This window comes from Rousettus aegyptiacus, unplaced genomic scaffold (genome assembly GCF_014176215.1).
Source record: "Rousettus aegyptiacus isolate mRouAeg1 unplaced genomic scaffold, mRouAeg1.p scaffold_m13_p_16, whole genome shotgun sequence".
Taxonomy (NCBI): domain Eukaryota; kingdom Metazoa; phylum Chordata; class Mammalia; order Chiroptera; family Pteropodidae; genus Rousettus; species Rousettus aegyptiacus.
The window spans coordinates 2,404,872-2,431,736 of NW_023416291.1; the positions used below are offsets into that span (position 1 = coordinate 2,404,872).

Sequence of the window (26,865 nt, forward strand, 5' to 3'; positions counted from 1 at the left end):
CTCATTACACTTAGGTGCGAGGACGAAATCGGCACTGAAACGTCTTTCCACACTCACGTCTGCTAGATGAGCAGCCGGGAGCATGTTGCGGGGCAGCTCCGCTTACAGCTGAGTCGCGGGGCTTCGCTCCCACCCCCCGAGAAAACGCTGTGCGTAGGACAGCAGCATCTTCTTGAAACCATCGGGGGTAGGCAGGAAAAAAGCCCCTCACCCCCGTCTCAACCTCCGGAACCGGTGCGTCTCCGACCTCGCGCAGCAAGAGAGGACGTCCAGCGGCGATCTCAGGTCGGGGGCACACCTGCATTATCCAAGTGGCCCAGAGTGGACAGCGGAGTCCTTGAAAGGGAAAGAGGCAGAGTCGGGGGAGAGGTGAGCTCAGGACGCAGACGCCGGCGGCCTGATCGCTGGCTTCGAAGCCGGAGGAAGGGCCGGAGCGCTGCGGCATGCAGGGGACCCCTGGGAGCTGGGACAGGCAAGGCACTGACTTCTCCCCAGAGCCTCCGGAAGGAACACGGCCCCGCCTGCACCCCGACTTCAGGCGGCGAGACTGCTTTAAGACTGACCTCGAGAACTCAAAAGTACTGTGTTATTTCAGGCCACTGAGTTTGGGATGCACGCATATGTATTTGATGTCTCTATATGAAAAGGTACACACACACACACACACACACACACTTGAATTTTCAGTTTAAACCACTTTGTCCAAGAAAAGCTCATGACTGAATTCACTGGCCAATGTACCAAACCCACGAAGAAAGTTTTCATGCCAAGTCCACAAACTTCTGTACAAGATAGAATGAGAAGAAATAATTTCCAATTCATTTTATGAGGCCAGCATTACTGATACCAAAACTGGACAAAAATATTTTAAGGGGAAAAAGAACTACAGGCCAATATGTCTCATAAACACACATGTTTTACAAATGTCCAACCGCTATGCCGTACACTTGAAACCAATATTGACTGGCAATATAATTGAAAACTTTTAAAATAAATAAATAAAAAAAAAGTTAATAAGAAAACCAGCATGTTGATTTTCAGGAGAAGCTTGAAATTCAAGCGCCATCAGGGTCACCTTCACCAACGCCCGTGTGAATGGCCCCTGGGAAACCCAGGGGGTGGTGTCAAGCCTCCGGCCTCGCACCCGAAGAGCCACCTGGAGACTGGGTTGTCAACTGGCACCGTGTCGACGGACCAGCTTGAAAAAATGCGCCTTGGCGAACAGATACGTTTTGCAAACACACACCGGCACACAGCGGAGGGGGGGAAACGTTTATTCCACTTTTCCAGCTTAGTTTAGTGGCGAATTGGATTAGTAACGCTTCCGGGAGTTCATCATTTCAAGGCTAAGGTTCCAATTAAGGCAATAGGGTTACTAATGTAATGGAAACGAAGCTGATTGAAAAGGCCTCTTGACGGGAGGGAACAGGATGAAGCGGCCATTAGCAGCAGCGTGTGAGCACTTGGGGCCACGGGTCGGAGAGCGGGCCTGGCTGAGGGTCCGGAAGCAGCTCCGCTACCTCCTGCGACGTGCGCGCGCGTGTGTGTGCGTGCGTGTGTGTGTGTGCGCGTGTGTGTGCGTGCATGAGCATGTATGTGTGCATGTGCGTGTGTGTGCGTGCATGAGCATGTATGTGTGCATGTGCGTGTGTGTGCATGCATGAGCATGTATGTGTGCATGTATGTGTGTGTGCGTGCGCACATGAGCATGTACGTGTGCGTGTATGCATGTGTGGGCTCGCGTGTGCGTGTCGGTCGCTAGCGTGCAGTGCGCGGGAGGCCGCGTGTGGGCAGCGGCGTGCACGGAGCAGGCTGGCGGGGGTGGCCTGGGCAGGGGTGGCCCCGGGGGCTGCCTCAGTCGTCCTCGCCTCCGCAGAGCAGCAGCAGGGCCTTCTTGTAGTCCCCAGACGTGTCGCCCTGGAACCGGAAGGCCCTCCGTCACCTCTGTCACCTCCGTCACCTCCGTCCCGCACGGGCGCCGCGGAGAGCCGGCGCTAAGAAGTGCCTGGCGACCGGGCTGGCTCCCGACTCTCCTCCCAAGCAGGCGGCCTCGGGGACTCGGCGACGTGACTCCCGTCACGCTCTCCCTTCCGCCCCGGACGCCCCGGTCTGAGGCCGCCGTGCGCGCCTCCCCGGGCAGCGCGGGGCACACGGAGCCCTCACAGCTGCGCTCAAGCCCGGCTCTCCGCACAGACGCGGAGTGTGTGTGCGTCACGCGGGCACGGCTGGCTGTCACAGCTGTGGCTCGAGGACAGCGGGGCAGGGTGCGCTTTGCCTCTGCGTGGCCCGCATGCAGGCGCGTGCGACGGATTTAAATAGCGCGGCAAGTACGAGAGTGGGAGACCTCCAGCCACCCCCGGGCGCGGGCGGCGGGCTGGGCCGGGCTGCGGCTCTGCACACGGCCCACATGCCCCGTTACGGCGAGGGGGGGCGGGGAGAGAGAGAGAGAGAGGAGAGAGAGACCACCCCGCCCCGCCCAGCACAGGACCAGGGAGGGACAGAGGAAGAAAGGTCGAAGGGCCTTGAGCCACTCTTAGTCACAGGCTGCAGGGGCCCCTGCTTGTCCGAGGACAGGAAAGAGAGTAACGCCTCGGCTCCTGACTTACTCCACTCCGGAGGTGGCCTGGGTGGCTCTTTCCTGAACTAAGAGCCAGCGCCGGAGACAAGGGGACAGGAGGCAGCGCAGAGAGGACGGGCAGAGACGAAAGGGACTTAAAGGGACAGGCGGAGCCGACGGAGGAGAGCGGGAACAGCGCAGGGCAATCACGGGCGCGTCGGGCGCCCGTTGGCACCATAACGATGCCTCAGAACTCGCCCAGAGCCTCAGCCTCAGCCGCACCCAGAGCCCGGTTCCCCGGGAGCCGGCGGCGTGCACGGGGTGGGGGGCTCCCCGAGTCGCACCGCGGGGCCGCCTCGCCCGCGGGAGGCGGCCGCCCGAGCCGAAGGGTGGCCGGGCGCGGGTACCTTAATCATGGAGTACAGCGAGGCGGCGAAGTTCTTCCTGAACTCCTTCCTGATGTTCAGCAGGTCGACCTCGCTCCTGGAGACCAGGACCCGGATGAGAGTGTGGTCGTCCGTGCCGGCCCCCTTCACGAAAGGAAAGGAGAGGGGCGCGTTGTCCCAACCCGTTGGCCGGGCGCCCGACTCGCCTGGGTGCGGGCGAGTGGGGGAAGCGAGAGCAGTTCCGCGGACCGCACCCCGAAGTCCGTCATCTCAAGAAGGACGGAACCGGACGTGCGGACGGGGGGCAGGGGCCGGGTGTGCACTTGCCTTCATCGCGTAGTAGAGCGTCTCTGCCAGGTAGGCCGGGATGCTGCGGACGGACTTCACTGAGAAGAGAAGACACGCCCGTCAGACGCCGTCCTGCCCCGCAAGGGACAAGGGACGCAGGACCGCGAGGGCGCCTGGTGCTCCCGGCCCTGCTCGCGCGCGGCGTGAAGTCACAGCTGCCGCGCTGGCCCGCGGGCCGGCCGGCTCTCCCCGCGAGCCCCCCGTGGCCAGGGCCTTGAGCTCCGCCTCGGGCCTCAGTCCCGCACGGAGGGACATGGGGGGCGGGGGCGAGGCCTCCGGGGGGCCCCGTTCTGCGGGCACCTCCTCGCTACAGCAGCTTGGGCAGCCTGCTTGTGACGCCACAATGTCACCCCCGATAAATGATGCGCACGTGCTGGAAGCTTCCGCTCCGACAGGTTCAAGCAGGCGGCAGGCGACTCCTGCTGCGCCTAGTCCCCGACGGGCCCCGGCTGTCCCCCCGTGGTCGGGCCCCGGCTGTCCCCCCGTGGCCGGGCCCCGGCTGTCCCCCCGTGGTCGGGCCCCGGCTGTCCCCCCGTGGTCGGGCCCCGGCTGTCCCCCCAACGGGCCCCAGCTGTCCCCCCGTGGTCGGGCCCCGGCTGTCCCCCCGACGGGCCCCGGCTGTCCCCCCGTGGTCGGGCCCCGGCTGTCCCCCCGTGGTCCAGCCCTGGTGTTCCCGCCGGGCTGCCCGGGCTGTACGCCCACGGCGCACGCGGAGCAGCACGTCCCCATTCCGGCAGAAACACCCAGCTCGGCTGCCGCCCGCCGGGCAAGGACGCCGTCCCCGACCAGCGGCCACGCAGACCTCCGTCTGCCGAGCCTCAGAACCTGTCCTGTGAAAATCCCCTCGCCCACAAAACGGCAATCCTTCAGTGTGAGGGGGAGTCACCGTCTTTTCCAGTGCTGAAGAGAACCGGCCGCCAGTGACGGAAAAGGTCATTTTCACGCGTGTTCTAACCACAACGGGGACGTCTCGGACTTTTCCGTGAAAAGCCGTCAGCTGCGGACTCGAACGCGAGGCTGCTGCCCAGCTGATCCGCGGAGCAATAAGCAGACGCACGTTCCCCCCAAACCCGGGCGAAAACGGGGCCCGCGGGGCGCCCGCGAGTCTCCCCGGCGTTGGAGAGCGGATGGGACCGCAGCCGACGGCACTAACGCGGCTCCCTCATCCTTCCAGATGGTTCCGAGTGCTTACCAGAAGCAAACGCCCAATTACTTAATCTGAACACCGCCACGGGCACATCTTCCTTGCTATCCCAGATACCTTCGCTAGATCGGATGCCAGCTTCTCAGCCTGCCTGCCTCGAAGCGGTGAGGACGACCCCACAGGCGCCAGAAATGACACTTACGGACCCCTGGGGCAACGCCCGCATCTCAGGCACGTAACGAACACTCAGATTTTTAATGCAGCTTCAAAACGATTTTCAAACCATTCTTTGGTATTTCCATCGGATCAGATGGACCAGATAATCTCGTATTTCCAACATCGGACAGGTTTCAAACGGGAAATTTAGTTTACGTCACTCAAATACCAGGATGAGCTCTTCTTTTCACGAATAGGTGGTTATTTTTGGTAACGGCTTCAACTGAATAACATGCTTTATCTCTTAGCACCATACATGTCATATACTTGTTTGTAAAATTATAAACTTTTCTGTAAAATTTACATCATAAAAAAAAAAAAGAAACCTACCGACAGCAAGGAGGAGCTGCTCCAAATGACCAGAAGTCTCTCGGTCAATGGTTTCCTCAATCTGAAATCCTGATATGGTCATGTATTTGTCGAACACTAGAAAACAGGAAAATGACTTCTGAACCACGTCAGGTTCACTGTTTCCAGAAAGAAGGTATTTCAGCAGGTATTGTCCTACCGAACACGAATCTCCCCCTTTCTCCCTGCCGACAGAACCCCGATTTTGTTCAGAGCCTCGATGCGTCAAGCCCTAAACGACGGGCTACAGCTGTTCTTTGTTCGCTGACTCCCCGGCCCCTCCGACAACAAATGACCGAGAGGTCAATCTGTGGGAGGCGACTCTGAGGAACCTTTCTTTTTCCTTATGCGAAGTGGCAGACAGATGTGACTGGCTCGGCCTTTTCTTTTCCTCTTGCCGTGAAAACCGCGGCTGAGCTTGCAGCCACTCTGCGGCCATGAGGTGCCGAGTAGGAGAAGAGAAACCGGACGGCGAGGCACAGGGGAGCAGGGGGACAGGAAGCCGAGGCCCTGCAGCCCCGCCGAGCGCCCCGCCGGCGGGAAGCCCGGCCTTCTAAGGCCACCGCGAGCAGGGTTCTCTGCCCCTTGCCGCTGACCTCGCTCCCACCACAAGCCCCGGTGACACCCAGAGGTGGTGCCTTCGGTACCCCAACCCAGGAGGCACCTGGAGTGAGGCACGGCTCAGCGGTCCGCGCCCGACGGTGACGACCCGCAGGCCCCCCTCCCCCCGCGTCACCCCGAGAGCAAAACATGCTCTGCGGACCTCCGGCTTCGTAAACGCACCAACGGCGGCAAAGAGGATTAATCACGAGCCTTCTCGGCCTCGCCCGGAGGAAGAAACGCAAAGACCGGGCCACGCGGTTCCGGGCCCGGCACGCGGCGGGCGCTCTGCCTCGCTGCAGCAGGCACGTGACCCTCACTCACCCCTCCTCAAATGAGACACGCTTCGTGTTCCGAAGATGGTGATGAACTTCTCCTCGTCCGTCCCCCATTTAAGCTCGCCGGCCTGAAACAAAGCCTGCGGAGATTGCAGCCTCGATTAACGATCGGCGCCTGCATCTCGTCCCCAGGCTCTCAATCGCATCCGTGTTGTACACCCCGGACGCTAATTCCCCTGATTCATCATCGTACACTTTTCGAGTCTAGTGTTTCCTGCTCAGAAACAACGGGCTGAGGTCGGAGCGGCCACTGAACTGTGCCCCGGAAGACGGACGGGCACCGTGTGACCTGGGAGCCAACAAGCCCGGGGCCCCGGCTCGTCCGTGGGTCCTAGGCGAGGTGCTGCAGGGCCCCCCGGGCCTGTGTCCTCGCCTGGACAGCAGGGATCACACGTCTGCCTGTCACCGACGGAGTCTGTGACCCACAGTGCAAGGGGACCTGGCGGCAGGTGCTCAGTGAACACTGCCGCCCCTCCCCCTGCACGGCCCCCCCTCCTTCCCCTAGGTGGGGTTCGGCTTCCTCTCCCCAGACGGCAAAAGACGGGGACATGGGGGAGAGGTGGGTGGGAAAATCAGCGTAACGCGTCGCACACGTTAAGAAGCAAAGCCGGACGTCGGTGGAACGCAGTCCGGTCCCGGGTGAGTGACTCAGCGCGCTTATCAAACCCCGAGACGGGGGCGGAGGGCTCCCGGTGCCAGGTATCGGTAGAGGAAAAAAACTGGAAAGCCCATGAAAAGGGCCCTTCACTTGTCTGGCTGGCTCTCAACCAAGCGATCGTAACTTCACGCTGGTGGGGACGGCCCAGCGCCCCCGTCACAGGTAAGTGTGTGTGCCCCTTTGCGCGCCCCCGAGAACCTGCGGGGCCTGGCGTGCCCCCCACCGCTCCTGCCCATGCAGCCAGCAGGGCCCTGCGTGCTCCGTGGGGGGCAGTGGCCGAAGCCCACAGTTCTGCTCAGCGGCACTTGTCACCTGTGCTGGGGAGACGGGACGTCGCTTGTCGAATTCTTAATCTTTCAGCAGGAAAGGAAATGGGACATCCCTCGCAGAGCTCCTCATCCTTTTAGTAAATCTAGTTACTTTTTTTCCTTTCTTTGGGGGAAAAAAGGCCCTTTCCCTCGAACCCTGGTAAGCGCCCCGACACTGGTGACTCAGATCCTCGGGGTCCCTGGCCCATTGTTGGGTGAAGTGGTGTCAGGCCAGGCAGGGCCCTGAGAGTCTGCGGGGGGAGGGGACGTCAGGCCAGAGGCCTTTTTCTTTTTTTTTTACTCCTTAAGAAATATATTAACCAAGCCTGTTTCCCTTTACTCACTTAATAAGCAAATCATTAATAGAAATTAATAGATGTATGATTTAAATAGCGAGTTTGTCTCTTCTCTTCCTTGTCTGGGGACTGAGGTGGCACTTCGGCAGGAAACCCAAGACCCCGCCTGACTGAGGCGGAGAGGGAAAGGGCTCCATGGAACCCCCGTAGGCAGGGACTAGGCCCTTCTCAGCAGGAAGCAGGTATGGAAGAAGAGACCTCCCATCCCCCAACATCCATACTAATAACGGGGTTCATGGCTCTTAGGCGGCAAAGTTAGTTAGGGGCTTTCAGGTCTGCCTGCAAAGACACTGAGGTCACCCTATCCCAGGAGGGGTCCGCCCAAGGAGGGGAGTTAAGCTAGACCCCGCCCTTCGCATCTGTGTTTAACGAGCCCTCCCAAGAGAGGGGCCCCTAGCCGAGGACACAGAGACTGTCCCCCAGGACGAGGGCGGGCCCTGGGGCCTCACGGGCCAGGTGGGAATCCACAGCTACTCCTGGGGCTGTGGGCTTGTCCGTCAAATCCCTGAGCCTCAGCTTCTTCCTCTGTGACGGGGAACTTGTCCCCTCTACCTCAGAGTCACTCGTCGGTCATTTACTGGGCGCCTGTTCTCTGCTGGGAGCTGAGGATCAAGGACCGACGACGGCTGGAGTGCCTGGCCAGGCGGTCGGCTAAGCAGGCGGCTTCGCGATCGGGCGGGCGGCGGGGACAGTGACCGGACGTGCACCAGGCTGCTCTTCCCCGGAAGGGACACCTGACCAGCGCCTGGGGAGCCAGGCGGGGCTCCAAACGCAGCCAACCTGAGGGCGACCCCAGCGGGGAACCTGCAGGGTGACCGGCAGGAGGGGCTGCAGGAGGCCGGGGCGAGGGGGGCTGGGCGCGGAGGGGGCAGAGGGACCAAGACCGGAGGCGCGTCCCGCAGTCGGGGCTCGGCCCTCATCCTGCGGTGCGGGAAGGGGGGGGCTGCCCGTTTCAGCGGCCGACACGCAGACTGTGTACCCCTGCCAGATGTGACTCTAGGACCCCGAGGATTTCCTCTAGGTGCGGTTATGGTTACAGTTACACTGCAAACCACACCGAGAGACGGTGGGATTTAAACGCCACCGAAGCGCAGCATCTCACTTCGAAGTCGCTACAAATCGGCTAACGAAAGGACGAGCCGATCCAGGATTCTATCAAGGGACGGGGAAGGAAGTTCCAAACACCGCAAAAACCTGCCGTCCATTGCACAACGAAACGCCACTTGCCACTAAAGCGCTTACTTCTCTGTCCTCTCCTGCCCGGCGGCTCCCTGCCTCCTTCACGGCAGAGTTAGTAACACCTCTTTTCTTGAAAAATAATCTGTTTTGTGAATGTTCCATGATCACGGAAAAAAAAAAAAACAACGTATCTAAGTGGGACTCACTATTTACATCACTGTATTTCATTCCGGCTTTTAGATGAGACATTGTGTTGCCCACGTCAAAATGAGAGAAGCCTATCTGCTTGGGCCTTGGCTGCGACCCATCAACAAGATGACATTAGACGCTACCGTCAGCCCGCCGTGATCGTCCACGAGCACGGGCTGTTCCCCGATGCCCAAGTCGGCTCGGGCCCCACTCACCTGAGCATCCTGCTCGACCTGCGCTTCGTCGATCGCGCCGTCGGGGTCTCTGTTCGCCTGCGGGAGATGACACGTCACGTGACCAAATCACGCGGGCCGTTCCGCGTGACGGTTAGGCCCATGAAGCCTCTTCTCTTGGGACCGATGTGTTTTCATTAAGGTGCTATCGGTCCTACGAGATTCCACTTTACCACACGGCACTGTCCAAAACCAACCCGGCCCCCCGACTGTAAATTCTATGACTAAAAGAGGACAGCGGTACCCCAAAGGGACTGAGTTCCAATCATAGCTTCTGAAATGCGCGCGCACACACTCACACACACACACACACACACACACACACACACACACACACAGGTGCCACACAGCCATAATCACGCGAGTCAGAAATGATGGAAAGGATTTTAAGTGCCCTGACTGACGGAGGCCCGGACCCGCCCGGCTCCGCATGTCTTCGTCAGGCTGTGCGCGGCCCCCGCCCCGCACCTGCAGGAGGACCACCAGCAGCCTCTGGTAGTAGCCGGAGGTGTCGCTCACGACGTCGTCCTCCAGGCTCGAGCCGTACTCTGCAAGAGAAGGACGTCATGCTTATGTACGGCTTCCTTCACCCCGAAAAAGATGCCCCACCGGTCGGACGGAAGAGGCAGACAGGAAGAAACAGCTCGTCAGCCTACATGTTCTTGACCCCATCTCTGAGTGCTCTGAACACCATAAAGGCGCGTGCTCTGAGTGGCTAGACGAAAACAAATTAGTCTCCCAAAAGCACTCAAGTCCAGCCTAAATCATGACTCAGCCATCTGAAACGCTCTCGGCCAAAGTAGTTAGTTATTCATCTGTAGACACGGGACGGTGCTACAAAGCCTCTAAAACGCACTTGACCATAATCAAAACTCTGTTTTGCTTTCTTTCGACCGGTCTCCGTGATGAGTCTCCGGAGGTCCCCCATCCTCTACGAGTCTGATTTCTCTCTTGGGGCAAGGCCGGTCCCTCCCCTGATAAGTTTTCCTCTGCAGCGAAGTTACCTCCGAGACACAGAGGTGACGCTTTCAAACGTGCCTCTTAATGCCCATCTCGCTGGAGGCCAGAGAGGAAACGAAGAACCGAGGGCGGAGCCCACGGCCCGACTCGCTCGCCCTCAGCTGCACCCGCCGGGACGGGAGCACTACTTTAAGGCCCTTAAATATTTCATCGCTATCTGAAAGCAAACAAACGTTTAAGAGCCTGAAACTTCTGTTTTAAAAGGGCCAAAGGGTTATGTATTTATTTTAGTTACAGAAATGCAAAAACAACAACAACAACAACAACCTGGAAGGAAGTCTTTGATTCCTTCTTCTACTCTGACACCATCTGTAACGCACCATCGCATCCTTTCAAGTGTCTGTCCCCAATCTGCTTGCCTCCCCTCTCGGCTCCGCCCCTCGGGCTGGGCCGTAACCGCCGGGCTCCCCTTCCCCACCCCCACCGCACACAGCTGCCTGATGATCAGCCTCGTGATTCAGCGAAGCCGCCTGCACGGCCACCTGCTAATTCAATCTGTCCCCACAACAACGGTGGCCCTGGTTCACGACGTTGCGCACGGCGAGTGACCAGAACCGCCTTCGGCGCCTATCCGAACCCACCCCGTCTTGAAACCGGCTCAGTGCGTGACTGCGCCACGAAGCGTCGCCTCTCGGCCAAAGCCGAGATGACCTCTCTTCTCCAAACGGCTTCCTCCATTGAACATTGTTGGCGGTTGACTTTAATTTGCCTTGTCCTACCCTTTAACAGCCACGGTTTTAAGTCACGTCAGACCCCGCGTGGATGGCAAGCTCCTTGAGGACGGGAGCTGTGTTCCGTGCATCTCTGCATCATTCGTGACCGCCAGTGCGCGGCCGGACACACAGCCGGGGCCCAGTAGCGCGGCCGAGGAGGCCACACGCAGTTTTCAGAGCCTTGTGGCACCCCGTGTGTCATCCAGCAGCGGCAGGCTCGCTCTTCCATGTCGGCAGCCCCAGAGGCAGACGGACAGATAGAACTCGGAAGCGAGCATCCGCAGTCGAGACGCCTGTACGGCCGTCCAACCAAAGAAACGGAAGCCGGAGAGAAAGACTCGGCTCTGGGAACGGTGCTCAGTTAGTGGCTGTGGATTTCACACTGTTCCGACTCGCTGGGTTCCAGTGCACTTCTAAGACTGACAAACCAGCCCCAGGACAGGGACAGTTTTCCCAGCTCGGGGTCCTGGCCGGGAGGCCCGCTGACTGAGCTGGCCGCTCGGGGGCCCGGCCCCCCTCGGTCGGGGAGGGAGAGAGCCTGTGACAGGAAATCTGACGAGGAAGCAGCTCCCTCTACTGCCTTGACTTTTCATTTCATTTTCTTGGTTCCAGACACAAAATATGCTTCGGATTAAAATACACAAACATATTTTTTTTTACATACAAAAAGAGCCACGCCAAAACGAAAAGTCAAAACGCAGAGATTCGAGCCCTGCCATGCGCAACAATGACATATATTTACTCGAACTTTTTTTTTTTTTTAGCAATTCTCATTTGGACCAAGTCCATTTTTCTCTTTCATAACTCTTAACTCCGCTAACGGAATTTTATAAGGAAGGAAAAAACCACTGACGTCTTAAGGTTAAGTAACGTAAGACCATCTGTAGAGCCCTATGCTGGTCACGAATCCCATTTCAAAGTAAACTCCACCGTCCTCAGAAGCTTCTCGCAAACACTGAATGAGGGGCGAGCACGGGAAAAGACGGCCTCTCCCTTGCTGAAGGAGGAGACCAGCCGGAATCACGGAATCGCCTGCTCGTTCCCTCCCTCGTTCACCTGGCCCTCGCCGACGGCCCGCCTCCGGGAACCACGGACAGGCCCCGACTCAGAGCGCGAGAAAGGACAGCGACGCCCACGAAGCGAAAACCGTGCGAGACACGCACCTTCCTCGTAAACCTGCTTGATGGCCGTCAGCTCCCTGGGGGTCCGCGAGGCGATAATCTCCGTCAGCACTTTTTCGTCTGTTCCGGCTCCCTGTGCGGTTCGTTTTTAATAGAAAAAAAAGAAAATGTCAATAAGAGTCCAAGGAAAGTGATTTTCCTGGACTAGACATTACCCGAATTGCATAATAATATAAACAGTATCCAAGATACCATTCATTGCTTTAGTATCTAAGTTCTATTGGCTATAGAAATAAGAAATTTCAAATTAATGTGCTTTCCAGACAATTTTAGCCCTTCTTGTCTACTGAAAAACAATGTTTAATGCATACGTGTGTATATACACATATATAACAGGTTATACAAATTTGCAATGGGTCAGTTTAAATGGTTTAAAAGTAAAACATTTTAATAAAAGATTATTAAGTAAAAAAAAAGGGCTGAAAGAGAGAAACTGTGAACTTTACATAGATTTATAGGGAGAAGCTCTGACACTTAAACAATCTACACCTCAAAACACAAACCCCTGCCCCCAAATTAAGTTTTCTACAGATCCACAGGGGAAATTCTGCAGGAGAGGTAACAAAAAATATAGTATTGCTTAGTCATTAGAAATTGAATCAGTAAAAGGAATTGGGACGTGCTTTCTGGAATTGTGAAAAATAATTTTAGTCAGGTTTCCTTTTTTTGTTTATAACTATTTACACTACTAAATAAGAAGATAATGACCAATGCTACAGCTGAACTTAATTTTTCAACATAGTACATTTAAGCCTTATTTTCTTTATATTCCTGTTTCTTACCAAAAAATCGGGCACTGAAAACCCTAGGTTTACCCCCTGGCAGAATTTCTGTTCCCGCTAATACTCGAGAAGGATTTTGCAAAAACGCCCTTTTCTTCAATAGCCTAAGATGTTGTTTATTCCAAAAGAATCACGGCAGAAAAGTGAAGAGAAAAAACACCGAAAGGCCCCTCACTTGACCAGCCTTCTCCCCCCCTCCACTTCGTCTGCAAGAATCCCCGAGACGCTTTATCTCCTGGTTGAAGCTGTTTCCTTATTCCCTCAAAATCTAACCGATGATGGCTGAACAGTTTCCTGTCCCATAAATCTGAACCAATGTTTCAATGTGCTCAAATTATACAATATTCCAAGCACCAGTCATGGGAATATATATATATATATATATATATATATATATATATATATATATATATATATTCATCCAGTTATCTGCTACAATGAAATTACAACAAGTTTACCAGCTACTTCATTTTAGTGTTTAGAAGGAAAGGGAAAGGAACGGGTCAAAGAAAATCTGTCTCATCTGAAAACTCTCTCTGAAGCTTTCTTTTTTAACCTAGATGATTAAAAATATTGTTCCCTAATCAGACAAACGTTCTATTTTAAAAGACAAAATGCCTAATCCGAAACATTTTAAAATCATATCTCAAAATCAGAAAATAAGCATGAAAACGAAATATAAACGACTGTAAAAAAAAAAAGTTCAAATTTCAAATAGACTCCATCATTGATTTGACTATATGAAAAGACTGCACGACACACTTGTAATTTTCTCCATTTCTTCTTATTGCCTCCCACACAGCTTTGTCCTCCAAAACACCCCTACTGAAATAATTCAAATAGTTTTCATATTAAAAAAAAAAAAAAAAGACAACGTGTGAGCCCCACAAAACAGGCGACTCGAGAGAGGGTCGCTCCTCACGCTCCGGGTCCTACCTTAAGCGCGTGCCTCAGCTCGTAAGCGTCGTAAAGCCTGGACGGCTTCATCAGGGCCACGATCAGCTTTTCGAATTTTCCAGTCAGTTCTGACTTCAGGTCATCAAGCAGGTCCTAATTCACATCCACAGAAAAGACAACTTTGTTAACGACATCCTTCCTAAATGTGAGTGACAGCCCCCCGTTCTGATGCATTCCTGGAGAGTAATTCCTTATTCTCCCGGTTAAAGGAGCAGGAGAAGAACAGACCTTCTTCCCCCAACCCCCAGGCAGCTTTGAATAATGTACTTCTGACGTCTGACCTGACGCTTAAGCTAAAGCAAAGCCACTTGTTTTCAAGAGATGTTTTTCCTAAGTTCAAGAGGTTTTTTTTTTTTTTTTTAATGAATATTTAAAAGTAAGCTAAAAATATTTTATTTTAAAAATACTGTTCTGAGAAAGATGTTTATCTTCAAAAACATTCCACTGGAAAAAAAAATCATAAATGTGTTTTTACAAAAGACAAAAATCGGGCCTCTCACACTTACAACATTTTTTTGTTTCTTTCACTATCTGATACTATGCTATGACACGATGGGTCACATTCATTTCCGAGCTCCTGACGACCGAGAGACAACTGCACCGTGGAGAAGTTCTGCACATAGTTATGAAGAGAAAAGCAGTATTTCCCAGCATTTAGCCCAGCACATCAGACAACTGGGAATGGTGTTTAAAGGGCGTTCTCTCTTTTTTATTTTGCTATGCCATTTGTTTCTCTGTTTATTTAAGAATAACAGAACTACTTCTAAGCTTGCACGTGCACGCTAATTCATTCAGTAACAAATTTAATTTTTACCTTGAACCGTTAAGCAAATACGAGCACTTAAATCAATGAATTAAAAGCTCTTTTTAATTTCAAGTGGGGGGCACAGGATTGGGGCTCCCTCGGCCCTCCCCGCCCTCTGGGTGAGCTGACACTTAAGAAACCGGGAGCGAAGGGAGGGGCAGGCAGGTCGCAAGCATTAAGCGCAGGATGTTTTCCTGGGGTTCCTTGCCGCCTGCTCTCAGAACGCACGCCGCCCTCGGCCCCCCGCCGAAGCCCCGTCTCACCCGGCCGAACAGCGTCTTGAAAGCGGCTGCGATCTCCTGGCGCTGAGCGTTGCTTCGCGCGGTCAGCAGCGTCAGGATGCTCTCCTCGTCCGTGCCTGAGATAAATCCAAGTTCAGAGTCACGTCCCGGCCTCTGCACGCCCACTGTGTCCACCACCCCGGTCGCCCGCTTCCCGGTTACCTGAAGTCCTCAACCTCGTGAAACATACTGAATTAAATAATTTACTAAACTATGAGATTTACGCTACACGGAACGGTACATTTGCAATGTGTGCTCCCCCGTTCCCGACGCTCGGTGAAGCGGGCGGGAAAATACGCCGGCTTTTGAGAAGCTTAGTGCACCTCCTGCTGCTTGCAACAAATAGTTACTCCTGATAGTGGCTATTGGCAAGGCACACAGCGTTGGGTGTTAACAGGAAATCGAGAGAGGAGAAACATAGAGACGCTGCTTTCAATCACAGACAATTAGGGTGAAAAATGCAGAAACGCACAAGCAAGCGGAGCTACGGCAGAAGGCCAGGTGGCTCCCCGAGAGGCCCAGGCGCTCCCCGGGGTTCCCGGGAGGCTCTCTTAGCACACAGGAGCTGGAGGGGAGTTTGGGGGAAACCGTCACAGAGAAACGGCCGCGACGTGGAAGGGTTTGACAAGGACAGGCTTTCAGAGGGAGAGAAAACTCCAGCAGGAGAACTCTGCTGTCAGGAAGGGCGGACCCGCCGGCCCGGCTGGGTCGGAGGGCGCAGGCGGGGTCAGAGGACACAGGCGGCACCCTGGCGGGGGTGGAGAGGCACTGGCGGGCCGGGTGCCTCGGAATGACGGGGACGCGGGTCCTACACGTGGCCCCTGGTGCAGGGGTCCCCGTGGGCGGAGTGGTTACAGGAGGAAGACCTGGGGAAGAGAGGCTTTCAAATGGAGAAACGGGACAGGCGGAGGGGCAGGGCTGCGGGCGGGGAGGTCTGGCCAGCGGGCGCCCCTGGGAGCGTTGCTCTCCACGCCGGGCCGGGCCCCGCACGGGCGAGGCCGGAAGAGCAGCGAGGCCGGGTCAGCGCCTGCTCGCTCTGGACGCGGGCGCTGCCGTGTCATTCCCTCACCTTAACATACTTCCTTCTCTTTCTGTACGCCTCCGATCGAAATAGTCTAACATCAGCCTTACTGTGAATCAAGGGCTTTTCGTTTGGGGGTAAAACCAGACGTCGCGTGTTTTCCAGAACACAAGGGAGGCTGAACTCACCCAGGCCTTTCATGGCCTTCCGGAGAGTTTCCGCATCGGCTCGCTCATCAAATCCGGGGAAGTCAGTCACAGTGCCCTTGAGAACCTGAGGCGGGAAACGGGACGAGCTCAGCACACAGCGGCAAGCCGCTGCTCCCGGCCACGCCCGGCCTGCGCACGACGGTCCCCCCGATGAGCCCCGCAACCCCACTCGCAACGGGACGTGGCCGGGCACAGTGCAGACCAGCAGGGTCAACGCGGCGTGCAGGCTCGGGGGCCCCCGCACGGCCGGCGACGGGGAGGCCGGGCCCGGGCATCGCCCCCGGCGACGCTCCGTCCACGCCTCCCGGGCCGCGACCTGGCGGGAGGCCGAGTCCCCCGCCGCCTGGCCCCGGGGCCCGCTGCACCTCACGGATGCCGTGGCCAGGGACAGCTTCGCGCTCCCTGCAGAGTGCTCCAGCTACGCCTGTTTCGTAACACGCATCAGGGATGTTAAGGTGACCTGGCGACGCCTGAAAAGATCGCTTGAGAATTCACGTGCCAGAAGAACACGAATCTCCGAACTTAGAGCTTTACGGGGGCACTGGACGGCTCTCTTCACAATTTCCTGCTGGGCACGATTCTGTCACATGTTTAGTGCTTAGTCATCAAAACATTTTAACGTTTCTCCCCAAAAATGTCTGTAACATCATTAGCTCTTTTAGCGGCAGAAGGCTTTACTGAGTCATAAACTTATCTTATGATAAAGGGAGGCTCCCGGTATTCACGTTTGCCAATAAATGTTTTCAAAGTCCCTCAGAACTCTTCTGAAAGTTCCAGCTAAAAGTGAGAAATGGGGAGCTCGTTGGGGGGGTGGGGCAGGCAGGCGGAGACCTGCTGGTTTCCAGCACGAGGGTCTCACCGCGAAGGCACAGAAGCGCCACCACCCACGAGGAGAACCAGTCTCCTCCGCCTCGGCCTCCGACGGCTGCATGTGCCAGCAATGACATAAAAAGACAGCAACCAACTTAAAGAAGATGAGGAGGGAGATCCGCAGGGGACTTCTACAGGGCACGACGCCAACGGTCAGCACGGCGACCGACAGACACTCTTCGCCGGCACCGGGTTACGCTTCCGGGAGCAGCAGCGTTTGCGGACCCGGCAGGCGCAGACCCTGCCCTGCCCCTGCCCCAGCTCCGGGCGGGATCCCCTGAGCGGCTGCAGCAAGAACCCCCTAAGTGAGCTCAGGGAGGCTCCCCAACCCCGGACAGCCGTTCAAGTCCCTCGCCCCCCATCTCTGGTGTGCAAGTGTGTGGCCTGCATTCGCAGGAATCCCATTAGGCCAGCGTAGAGAGGACCCCCCCACCCCTGAGGTCTCCCCCTAGTAACCTGCCACCCCCTGACCCCCTCGCCCTGCTCGCTGGCTCTAAATCCCCAGCGGCCTCGAACCCCAGCTCCCCCCTGCCGTGGCAGCCACGGCCCCACTGCCAGGCCTTGAACAAAGTCTTCCCCTCCACTTTAACAAGAGTCAGGCGGATTTTCTCTGCGACAGGAGTCTCTCCTCTTGCCCAAGGAAAGAAGAAAGGGTCTTCTCTGACCAGCAGTCACCGTGAGGACCTAGGAAAACGTCCGTGTGGCCGCGAGGCCCAAAGAACACGGTCCGAGGGGAGAAGGGCGCCTCCCGGCGAGGCCGCCCAGCCCCGCGCGTCCACGCCGCAGCTCTCGTGCCCTCGGACCCTGAGCTGGAGAGGGTGGTAGCCAGCGGGGAGAAAGGCGTCAACGCAGTGACAAGCGACCGCCCCAGGAGCTCGGCGGCTAAGGTGCGCGAGGACGGCCCTTCCACGCGGCCGCGCTGCGGACTCTGCAGCCCTCCGGGAAAGCGGCAGCCGCTCTCCGAGCCGCGGTGTCCAGCGGGGCCACTTCGAGGCGGCGCGGACACACGTCCACGGCACGGTGAGAGAGAGCAAAGGCCACGGGCTGCCTCCCCGAGCGCCGGGCTGGCCACGGGCCCAGCACTGTCCTGACCGCAGGGAAAAGTCGTGGTCTCCACCGTCGAAAGGTGACAGGCGAGTGAACAGCGAGGTGCACAGAGGTCTCCCCAGGGCGACTGAGCTCGGGAGAGTGGGAAGAAGTTGGAAAAGCTCCCCCCAGATGTCGCGAAAGCTGCGCGTGGTGTTGCCGGGCGCGTTCGGGGGGCAGGGCCGTGCGGGAGGGGCCCCGGCTCACGCGGGAGCAGGCAGGACTGGGGTGACCTGGTGACGGGTCCAGGGCTCCGACAGGTCGCAACAAGCGGGACCAGGGAAGGTCACGCCTGGGGGCGAGGAGGGGCCAGGAGGCGTGACCGCGCCCTGCCGGCCGGAAGTGACCACGGGGGCAGACAGGAAGGCCGCTTAAAATCCACGGACACGACGAGGTCGGTCGGGAGCAGCTGAATCGGAAAGGAGCGGACGGGCACCGGCTGGGGTGGGGGAGCCGTCTGGAAGGTTCCTTCCTGCCCGGGGTGGGGGGCGGGGGAGGCGGTCTGGCCCGTCCCCACAGCAGGCCGACTCGGGGAGAGGCAGGCTGGGGCGTCAGCAGCACACAGGGGATGCCTGGAGCTGGGTGGGGTGGGGGGCAGGGAGGTCATCGCGAAGGTCAGGGTTCATGGGGTGGAAAGAGCCAGCGGAGGAGGGGCAGCTACCTGCAGTCACAGGCAGCCGACACCTGCTGAGTGCAGCCCTGAGCTTCCTGTGGGTCACCTCGCCCTCGGCAGAACCCCATTTCCAGGTGAAGAAGCCCCCGCAAGGGACGAGCAGCAAGCAAGCCGGGCGCAGAGCTGGGCCTGCGGGCTGTCACCCGCGAGGCTGCACAGCCTCCTGGAGGCCGGAAGACAGTCCCAGTGCGGCAGCATGAAAACCGAAGGGGAGAAACGTCCCAGGAGGAGAGGGAGAAACGGCGCGTCCCGAGCCCCAGGAAGTCACGAGAGCGGTCAGGCGGGAGGGGTGCCCAGGAGCTGGCGGTGGCAGGAGCCCGACCAAGGACGCCGAAGGAGCCCTCTGTGAGCTCCTGCTTCACAAACGACGTCTTCTAAAACGTGCCTCTAAAAACGCACTCAAAAACCACTTCGTCCAGTGTAAAGGCCACAAAGGAGCCGCCGGGAGAGGGACAAGTCAACAACAGGAGTCTGTCTTCAGGGGAAGACCAATTGTCACCGAGACCAGGAGGAGCCAGGAGAAGGGCGGAAGGGAGAGACGCAGCCTCGGAACCGCGGCCACGATGAGAAAGGCCTGCTGGCGGCTCTCCCGAGAGCCTTCTAGAAACTGGGACGAGCTTGCGACATTCCATCCGTCGGAGTCACCGAGAAAGGCAGCCAGACACAGCCAGGCCATGTCGTGGCTGTGGGGACCCGACGTGATTCACAGAAGTGAGTCACAGGGCAGAGCCCTTGTTGGGACATCTGGCCCGGGCCCCGGATGCCCACGCAAAGCGGTCTGCACTGGGCCCATGTGACGGTCTGTGACTCAGACTGACTCAGACGCGAGGGCTTCCCCATGTCTCCTGGGGGCACCGCCAGCCCGGGCCGGGCGCCGCCCCGCCCCCAGGTGAAGTCCAGCTGCTCGTGGGTGCTGTGCCCTGCCCCACCCTCAAGCCCCTCTGTCCTCTGCCACCGATGCCTGCCCAACGCAATCACATACAGTCTCAGAGCACGCAAGGCCAAAACGGGCGATTCACTCTTTTACCTCTTGCCTACAAAACTTTTTCTGCTCTATAATTTTGTGGGCTGTTTTTGTGTATTTGCTTGAAATGGAAAAGGTCTTTGCCTTCAAAAATTAGGTATGCCAAAATAAAACGGATAAAATTGAACCAAAACAAACAAACAAAAAACGAGTACAGGGTTGCTTTTCTAGACACAGAATTTAAAGACATAAGAAAATAATAGGGAATTACACAACAACTTCAGATTTAAAGATGAGGAAACAGACACCTGCCTGGCACGTTTTCAATTGAAGGCTCCTGAAGGCACAGAGGAGAACTAGGCCCTCTTTAAATTTGTCTTCAAATTTAAAGAAATCGTTAAATACCTACTCGACATTCCACATAATACCAATTAGGAGCCAAACACCCTGAAGCAAACCGTTCCAGCCGACCAACCGCTCAGCTGCCGGGCGGGAGGCTGCAGCAGGCCCTTCTGAGGCCCGGGTTTCACACAAAGCCTCCGGCAGCGCGGAGGGGTGCGGGGTGGGGGGCAGGGGCGGAGTTGGGCCCTCGGGCTCCTCGCAGGGGCTCAGGCCTCAGAAGCTGACGTACCCAGCACAGGCCCAGGAATATTTCCTGCGACAATGGGCCCCACTGATGAGCAAACACAAAAGAACTGAAAACGACTTGTACCGAGGAAGCAACGAGATGAGCAGGAAGAGAGAATAAAGCCACGGTGACGTGACTGCCATCGGAGCTGCGGCGTCAACAAGCAGGGGCAAAAAACCCAGGCCGTCCGAGGGCACCGAGGGGCAGGAGCACACACGGCCGGGGCCGGAGACGGGAGGCCGAGCCCCGCGCCTGAAACCCGCCTCGGCCTGCACCTGTCGCCGGGCTCCGCCGGCCTCCGCCTCCCCGTCACGCTCTCTCCCGCGTGTGCTTCTTTCCGTCCCACCTGAGTGTCCGGCCACCTGTGAGCTCCTTCTCGAACCACGTGAGGGGGAGCGGGATCCGCGTAACGCGGTTTGCGAGTCGCACGCCTAGCGGCGGAAAAGCTTTCGAGTCCCGTGACGTACGGGCTGCACGACCGTGGCTCACGTTTCCACGGTGTCTCGTTGATGCTCTCCCCCGCCCCCCCCCCCCAGGATGCGAATCTTCCCCGTGCAAATGGCGGCAAAATGGGAAGCCGACCCGTCCGCGGCCCGTGCTGACGCCCCCGGCTGGCTGTAGGCAGCGGAGGCCTGAGCCTCCCGCGAGCGCCCGTGGGTGCCGTTCCACCTGACTGCTCAGCCGGCCTCCTGGGCCCAGCACCCGAAAAGCCGTGTCCCCGGCCACTCCCTTCGCACCAGCCCCAGAAACCGACCCGTCCACCCCTTTCTCGCGTGAGGGAGCCGCGTGCCCGGACTCGCCACTCGGTTTCCGTTCGTGTCTTGACAAGCGGCGGGAACCTAATGCGCGCGGCTGGCCCTGCGCGGGGTGAGACATAAATTAGCTTCGCGTCGTCTGCGCTTGCAGGAGAGAGATAACAACACGGACCCCGCGGACGGCCTGCGGGGACGAGAGTCCTCAAGGACCACACGGACCTGCGGCCCACCGGCTGGCGCCCCGCGTGTTGGCAAGGAACCCGAACGCGACACATCCCCTGCTCCCTCTGTCCCGGGCCCCAGCCCCTGCCCCGCACGCCCGACTCAGAGGAAGACACCGTGGACCAGTCGGTCTAGCGAGCTGGTCCCCGATGCTTCGCCACCAGCCACTGCCGCACTCAGGAAGCCGAGCTGCCCGCCCTGCCCCGCGGGCCCCCCTGTGCGGACCCGCCCCGCGCTGCCCCGTTCGAGGCCTGCAGCCCTGGCGGGCATCACCGTGACACACCGCTAAGAGCCCTTCCGACACCTCCGCTCCCCTCCCGCAGCCCCACACCGCCACGGCCCTCGGCAGCTCCCGGAAACGCACCAGCACCCGGGAAGCCGTGTGCCCTCTGTGAAACACGAATCCCATAACGACTCGACGCTCGGAGGCTCTCGCCATGACCAAGGCGCCACAGGCCTTCAGCCAGGCCCCGCCCGCCTCCCCGCCTGCCCCGGCCTCCGGGCCGCGCCCAGCACCTGCCTGCAGCGCCGGCCGCCCGGGGCCGTCGCTGCCTCTCCTGGACCACCGTCCCTCCTCTGTCCCTCACGCCCAACGCTGGCGAATCCCCTCCATCCCGCCTTCTGTGAATCGGAGGTCGGAACTCACATGTCCGAACCGCTCAGCTCCCATCGCCCTTCCCCGCGCCACGTCCGACCACGCCGGCCCGCGGAGGGAGCGCAGAGCCCCGGCCCGGTGAACGCGTCACGCGCGACCGCAGAGGGAGACCCAGGGCGAGGCCGGGGTCCGGGGTCCGAGGGAGCGACGCCGGCCCGAGCAGCTGCCCCTTCCGACTCACCCACCGCTCGCAGGTTCGCACAGGGTGCGAGCTGCTGCGCCGAGCGGCTGGGTCTAGAACACACCTAAAGCTGTGGCCTCAGGAGCACTAATTTAAAAAAGAATGTCAACTGATATGTTTGTGAAGTTTTGGAATAGCTTACAGGTCATAGGAATAAAATGCATTTCAGAAATGATATAAAAGTATCGTCACATTTCTACCGTTTTAACGTCTACATCGCTCAAAGAAGAAAACCGCTGACCGCCGGCCTCTTGCTAGCCCGCCACGGCCGGTCTCCCCAGGGCCAGGGGATGCCAGAGAAGTGAGGTCTGCCCGAGGCCAACGACCTCCTCCGCAGCCCGCACTGCAGCCGGGCGGCTTTGGGCCTCGCTCCTTCTCAGCATCCAAAGGAGGGACCGGAGTGAAAGGAATCAGGAGCTGAGACCCACCCGAAGCAGCACAGGCCACGGGTAACGGGTCACCCGCCCTAAGACCCCCGGAGGGCGTCGTTCCCCGGAGAGACCTGACTTGCAGTGACTGTCGGGAAAGAGGCCATCCGCATGCAGTCGGCTCCTCCGGATGACCCTCACCTCAGACTCACACGTTCACACCCATCCTGCTCTCCCTGCCCAGGACCGTCATGAATTATCACAGCCCAGTGGCTTCAAACGAATCGAATTCTTTTCTAACCAAACCCTGTACAGTGCGACCACACCTCAGAGCGCTGACGCTGATGTCCATGAGGTTTCTAGTGAACAATTATGTGGCTTGATTTTGCCTTCACGACCGTCCTGCTCCCTGAATGTATTAATTAACTCTTTACACACAACCTTACAAATTAAACTAGGTTCAGACTGAAAGTAGTTACTATTAAATATTAAATATTTAATTAATATTAAATATTAATATGATGTATTATATTAAAATAATTTAACATTTTAAAGTTTCATCACCTTAAAGAAAATTAAAGATACAAAAGCCTTAAACTTAACGAAAATGTTTAAATGAATCATTTGTCTATGAAATATAGCCAACTCTTGTTATTTCCAAACTGGGAATACAGAATGTACTTTTAAAGTATTCAAAATAAATTAGAATATGAGAAAACTTGGATCTAGTTAAGCAGGGAGATGCAAAGCCAGTTAAGCAATGAGAGAAATAGATCAGGACTTAATTTAAGAAACCCACCCCAAAATATGGTTAAGTCCGGGTGCAGAAATGACCTTAAAACCTAACGAAAAATTAACATTTACATAATCAGAAACTGACTGTCGGAAAAAAAGAATTCAAAAACATTTAATTCAGGTAATTGCTAACAGTTCTTTAATCATTCTCAATCAATGTCTTGAACTTTTAACCAAACTTAACACAGTTGAAAATGCTACCAATCCAACAATCATAATTGATTACTCAATTAGCAAAGTTGTTGCTAAAATAACATGGATGTTGTGGTTTTTTTCAACCCCATAAAGCCATTCAAGTGAATGGTTTCAACGTATAAAAAAGTAAATCTTGTCCAGGAATTGTTTCCCTGCAGATACATTTGTAATTCATGCAGAAGATACAGTTAACCGTGTCCTCTTTGAGAAAGGGTGGGCAGCCTCTCCTTAGATACTTCTCTCCATCTGAGCAGTCAAGTGCTGGAATCCCACACACTCCAATGCTAAGAGCCAAGGATTCGGACCAGAAAAAGAGGGTGGAGCTCAAGTAAAGATCGCCCCACAAATACCTCCAGCCCTGCGAGTATTCACCCAAAGTGATCACGTAAGTCACTTTTTTATGGAGTTCCCAATATTTGCCGTAGTTTTGTTCCCCTGCACTGACATCGTGAGGGTAAAACGCAACTTAAAAAAAAACTGCTTGGATATGAACTATATTAATTATAATTTATAGTTTGTTTATATAACAAAAATAATAACATAAGTATGCACAAGAGTGTAATATAGTCCTAGTGATATTTGTTTATATTTTAAAAAGAAATGCCAATAGACCTATTAAAGATCAAGCAAAGCTTTCTTGTTAAATTCTTAACAAGACAGGCCTGCCGTGGTCTACATATATGTAACTGATTCCTGGACTTCTGCAGACTTTTATAAGCAGTAGGCTCCAAAGTTAAGTAAAAAGAGGAAATCACAAACATGAAGAATTACTGTGGTGGGGGCTACGTTTTAATTTTTCAATAAATAAGAGACAATGATACTTAATAATACATTTTAAATTGCCAAAATGTGCACCTCTAAAACTCAGGCATCTGATTCCACTAGTCTATAGATTGCCTCAGATTGCCTCAGAATGGTCTCTGGTTCCCATGCCAACAGGTCAACAAACAATACTACCATAGAGACCGTTTGAAATCTAACACTGAAGCTACTTCAGCTTTCCTCCAAGTATGCTGGGGTCCCAAGGAAATTGCAGACAGTAAGAGTGTACTTGCAGAATGTGGGCATTGCACACCCGCTAAACCAAGTGTGGAGACAACACAGCTCCATCTTAATACTAAATATTTTAACAAAATGTTTCACTTGAATGGCTTCCAAGGATAACTAATAACAAGGCCAGTGCAGAATTCAACACTGTGTCTTTCTTAATGTTACTCGTAATTTTAATGATGACTAAAAACTGTGGTTTGGACAGAAAACAGTCTGATGTTATTTTGCAATACAAATAACATACAGTTTTATAAGTCACCATTCTCCCACGTTTTGTATATATTAGGGACTTGACAATTGGAAAAATGTGTTCACTGATGCTCTCTTGAGTGAAGAGCCTACATTATTAAAAGGAATTGATTGAAAAACTTCAGACATCTTAGAGATTTAAGAAACAGCCGAATGAGCAAGAATAAAGAGAATTATTCTTTGATTCTTGTAAATCATCATTTATATCACCACACCAGCATATCAAGATAGGAAAAAAAAATTCTCAGGAAAGTTAATTCCATAAAAGTATCCTTTACATGGGGAAGAACCTAAACCAAAGTTTCCACTTGAAGTAATTTGAGAATCGGTCTATTGTAATATGTGTTAAGAAGGGAAGAGGAAGAATGGAAGCAGTGTATAAATGTACTAGAGCTACCAACTCATCTCAATCCTCCATTTTCTCTTGGAATAGGACATGAAACCTGACTCAACTTTGCTAATAAGTCAATCTGAGTTTTAAAAAGTGAACCGTAAATGAGAGAGGGCACTGATTGGCTAAAACACTTGTTTAAAAAATTCCATCTGGACTCTGACAAGCTGTTGAGAGTGGTAAGATCTGTAAAATTAGTTTTGGGGTGGATGGCGTTGTTAAGCCCTGATATTTTATTCACAAAGACTGACTAACACGAGGTCAATTTTTAAAGATTGCTATATAAATTACGTGGTTTCCTCTTCCCTATCTGTTTGATCAATGTCAAGAATGGCAAAGAAAGCCAACTCCAGGTAAGGGCCGGCCCGGCTCCCACACCGTCCCGAGGGCAATTCGATCCGGAACTCGCTCCACGAGTTCATCGCTGAAGACAAGCGGATCGGTTTAACCCTGTTCGTGGCGGGTTCAGGATCAGGGCGGACGACCAGCTCCTCCCCGCCAGGCGGGGCCGAGCGGCCGGGGAGCTGCGCCCCGAGCTCCGCTGGAAAAGCCAACGCCCACCACCGTATTGAAATACAGGGAACTTGGCCCAAAAATGAAGGAAGCCAAAGGGGAGGAAAAGGCGCTCGCTCTCGTGACACGCTGGCTGCTCCTGCTCTGGTTCTGATTTGGGCGACCCTGGATTTGGGGGGGGGGGGCCCGCGTAGTGCACACTCGGGCGCGAAACGCGCCACGTCACCGGCGGGCACGCGGGACGGAGCGGGGTCCTGGGTCCCGGGGTCCCGGGCGGCGGAAGCCGGGACCCGGGGGTGGGGAGGGGGCGCGAGAGAGTTCCCGAGGGCGGCCCCTCGACGCCCCGACTTTCCTGGCTTTCACCCGAGTTCCGGAACGCCCCCCCCCGACGCAGCCGCGGGGGGCACGGCCTTACCTGTGCCATGGCGACTGCTCCGGTCCGGAGGGGCGACGCGTCCTGCAAGGGAAGGGACAGCGCGGGTTCCACGCGCCAGCCGCGCCCCGCTGTGCGCCCCGCGCCCCGATGTCCCCTCCCCCGACGCCCCGCTGTGCGCCCAATGCCCTGCGCCCCGCCCCGCTGTCCGCCCCGCTGTGCGCCCCGCGCCCCGCGCCCCCTCCGCCGGGCCCTCCCGCCCGCGCGCACTCACGGGACGGAGGGACGCGGAGACCCAGCTGGGGCGCGCGGGGCAGGCGGGATGCGAGCGCGGAGGGCCCGGGACTGCGGCTCCGGCTCCAGGCAACGCCGGCCCAGTGGGCCCGCCCGGCCCGGCCCCGCCCCGGCCCGGCTCCGACCCCGCCCCGGCCCGGCTCCGGCCCCGCCCCGGCCCGGCCCGGCCGGCCTCGGTGCGCCTGCGTGGGGCGCCGCCCGTCCCCGGCCGCGCAGCGGGGTGGGGCCCGGCGGAACCGGGAGGGGGCGCCGCTCCCCACAGGGCGGGCAGCATGCGGGGAGCTGTCCCCGCCGCGGCCCCGGGCACGAACGGCGGCCCCACCTGGGACGGAGCAGGGCGTGGGGCTGGGGGGGGGCGCTTTCTGCAGGAAGAGACAGACACCGCGGCCAAGGACAAAGCGTCTTTGACCGTGGAATAGAAAAGGCCTGGTTTTGAGGGCCCTTTCCCGATTTCTTTTAGGTTTGGGTTTTTTTTAAGTGTCAATATTTGCTTCCCTAGGTGGCCTTCTCTTAAATATAAAGCCTTTTGGTAACTTATGTAGGAAATTTCAAAACCTCTGCCTGGGGTCAGTTTCTGTTTTCGAAACCAGCCTAAACTTGAACACAACTTCCATTGACCCGTGCCTGGTGTTAGATGCACATAAAGCACATGAGACTGTGTGTGTGTGGGGGGAGGTGAGGTCGAGGAGCCTGCAGGATACTGCACGTGGCCGGTGCCGAGAAGGTGAGGCTGGAGAGACAGCGCCCTGCTGAGACTCGGGGGCGTGGGGGAGG

At 56.4% G+C, this 26,865-nt stretch overlaps 1 protein-coding gene across 1 annotated transcript; it reads right to left on the bottom strand.

Annotated features, from left to right (window-relative positions):
• Nucleotides 1-1,663: 1,663 nt before the first annotated feature.
• On the bottom strand, nt 1,664-26,214 carry ANXA5 (annexin A5). The gene is made up of 13 exons (XM_036233445.1): nt 26,072-26,214; nt 25,840-25,881; nt 15,809-15,893; nt 14,582-14,676; nt 13,493-13,606; nt 11,757-11,847; nt 9,329-9,408; nt 8,843-8,899; nt 5,924-6,017; nt 4,982-5,077; nt 3,271-3,329; nt 2,965-3,087; nt 1,664-1,917 (listed from the first exon to the last, which is right to left on the bottom strand). Exons 2-13 carry the CDS (start codon nt 25,846-25,848, stop codon nt 1,855-1,857), a joined length of 966 nt encoding a protein of 321 aa, XP_036089338.1. The 5' UTR covers nt 25,849-25,881; nt 26,072-26,214; the 3' UTR covers nt 1,664-1,854.
• Between the last annotated feature and the right edge of the window lie 651 nt (nt 26,215-26,865).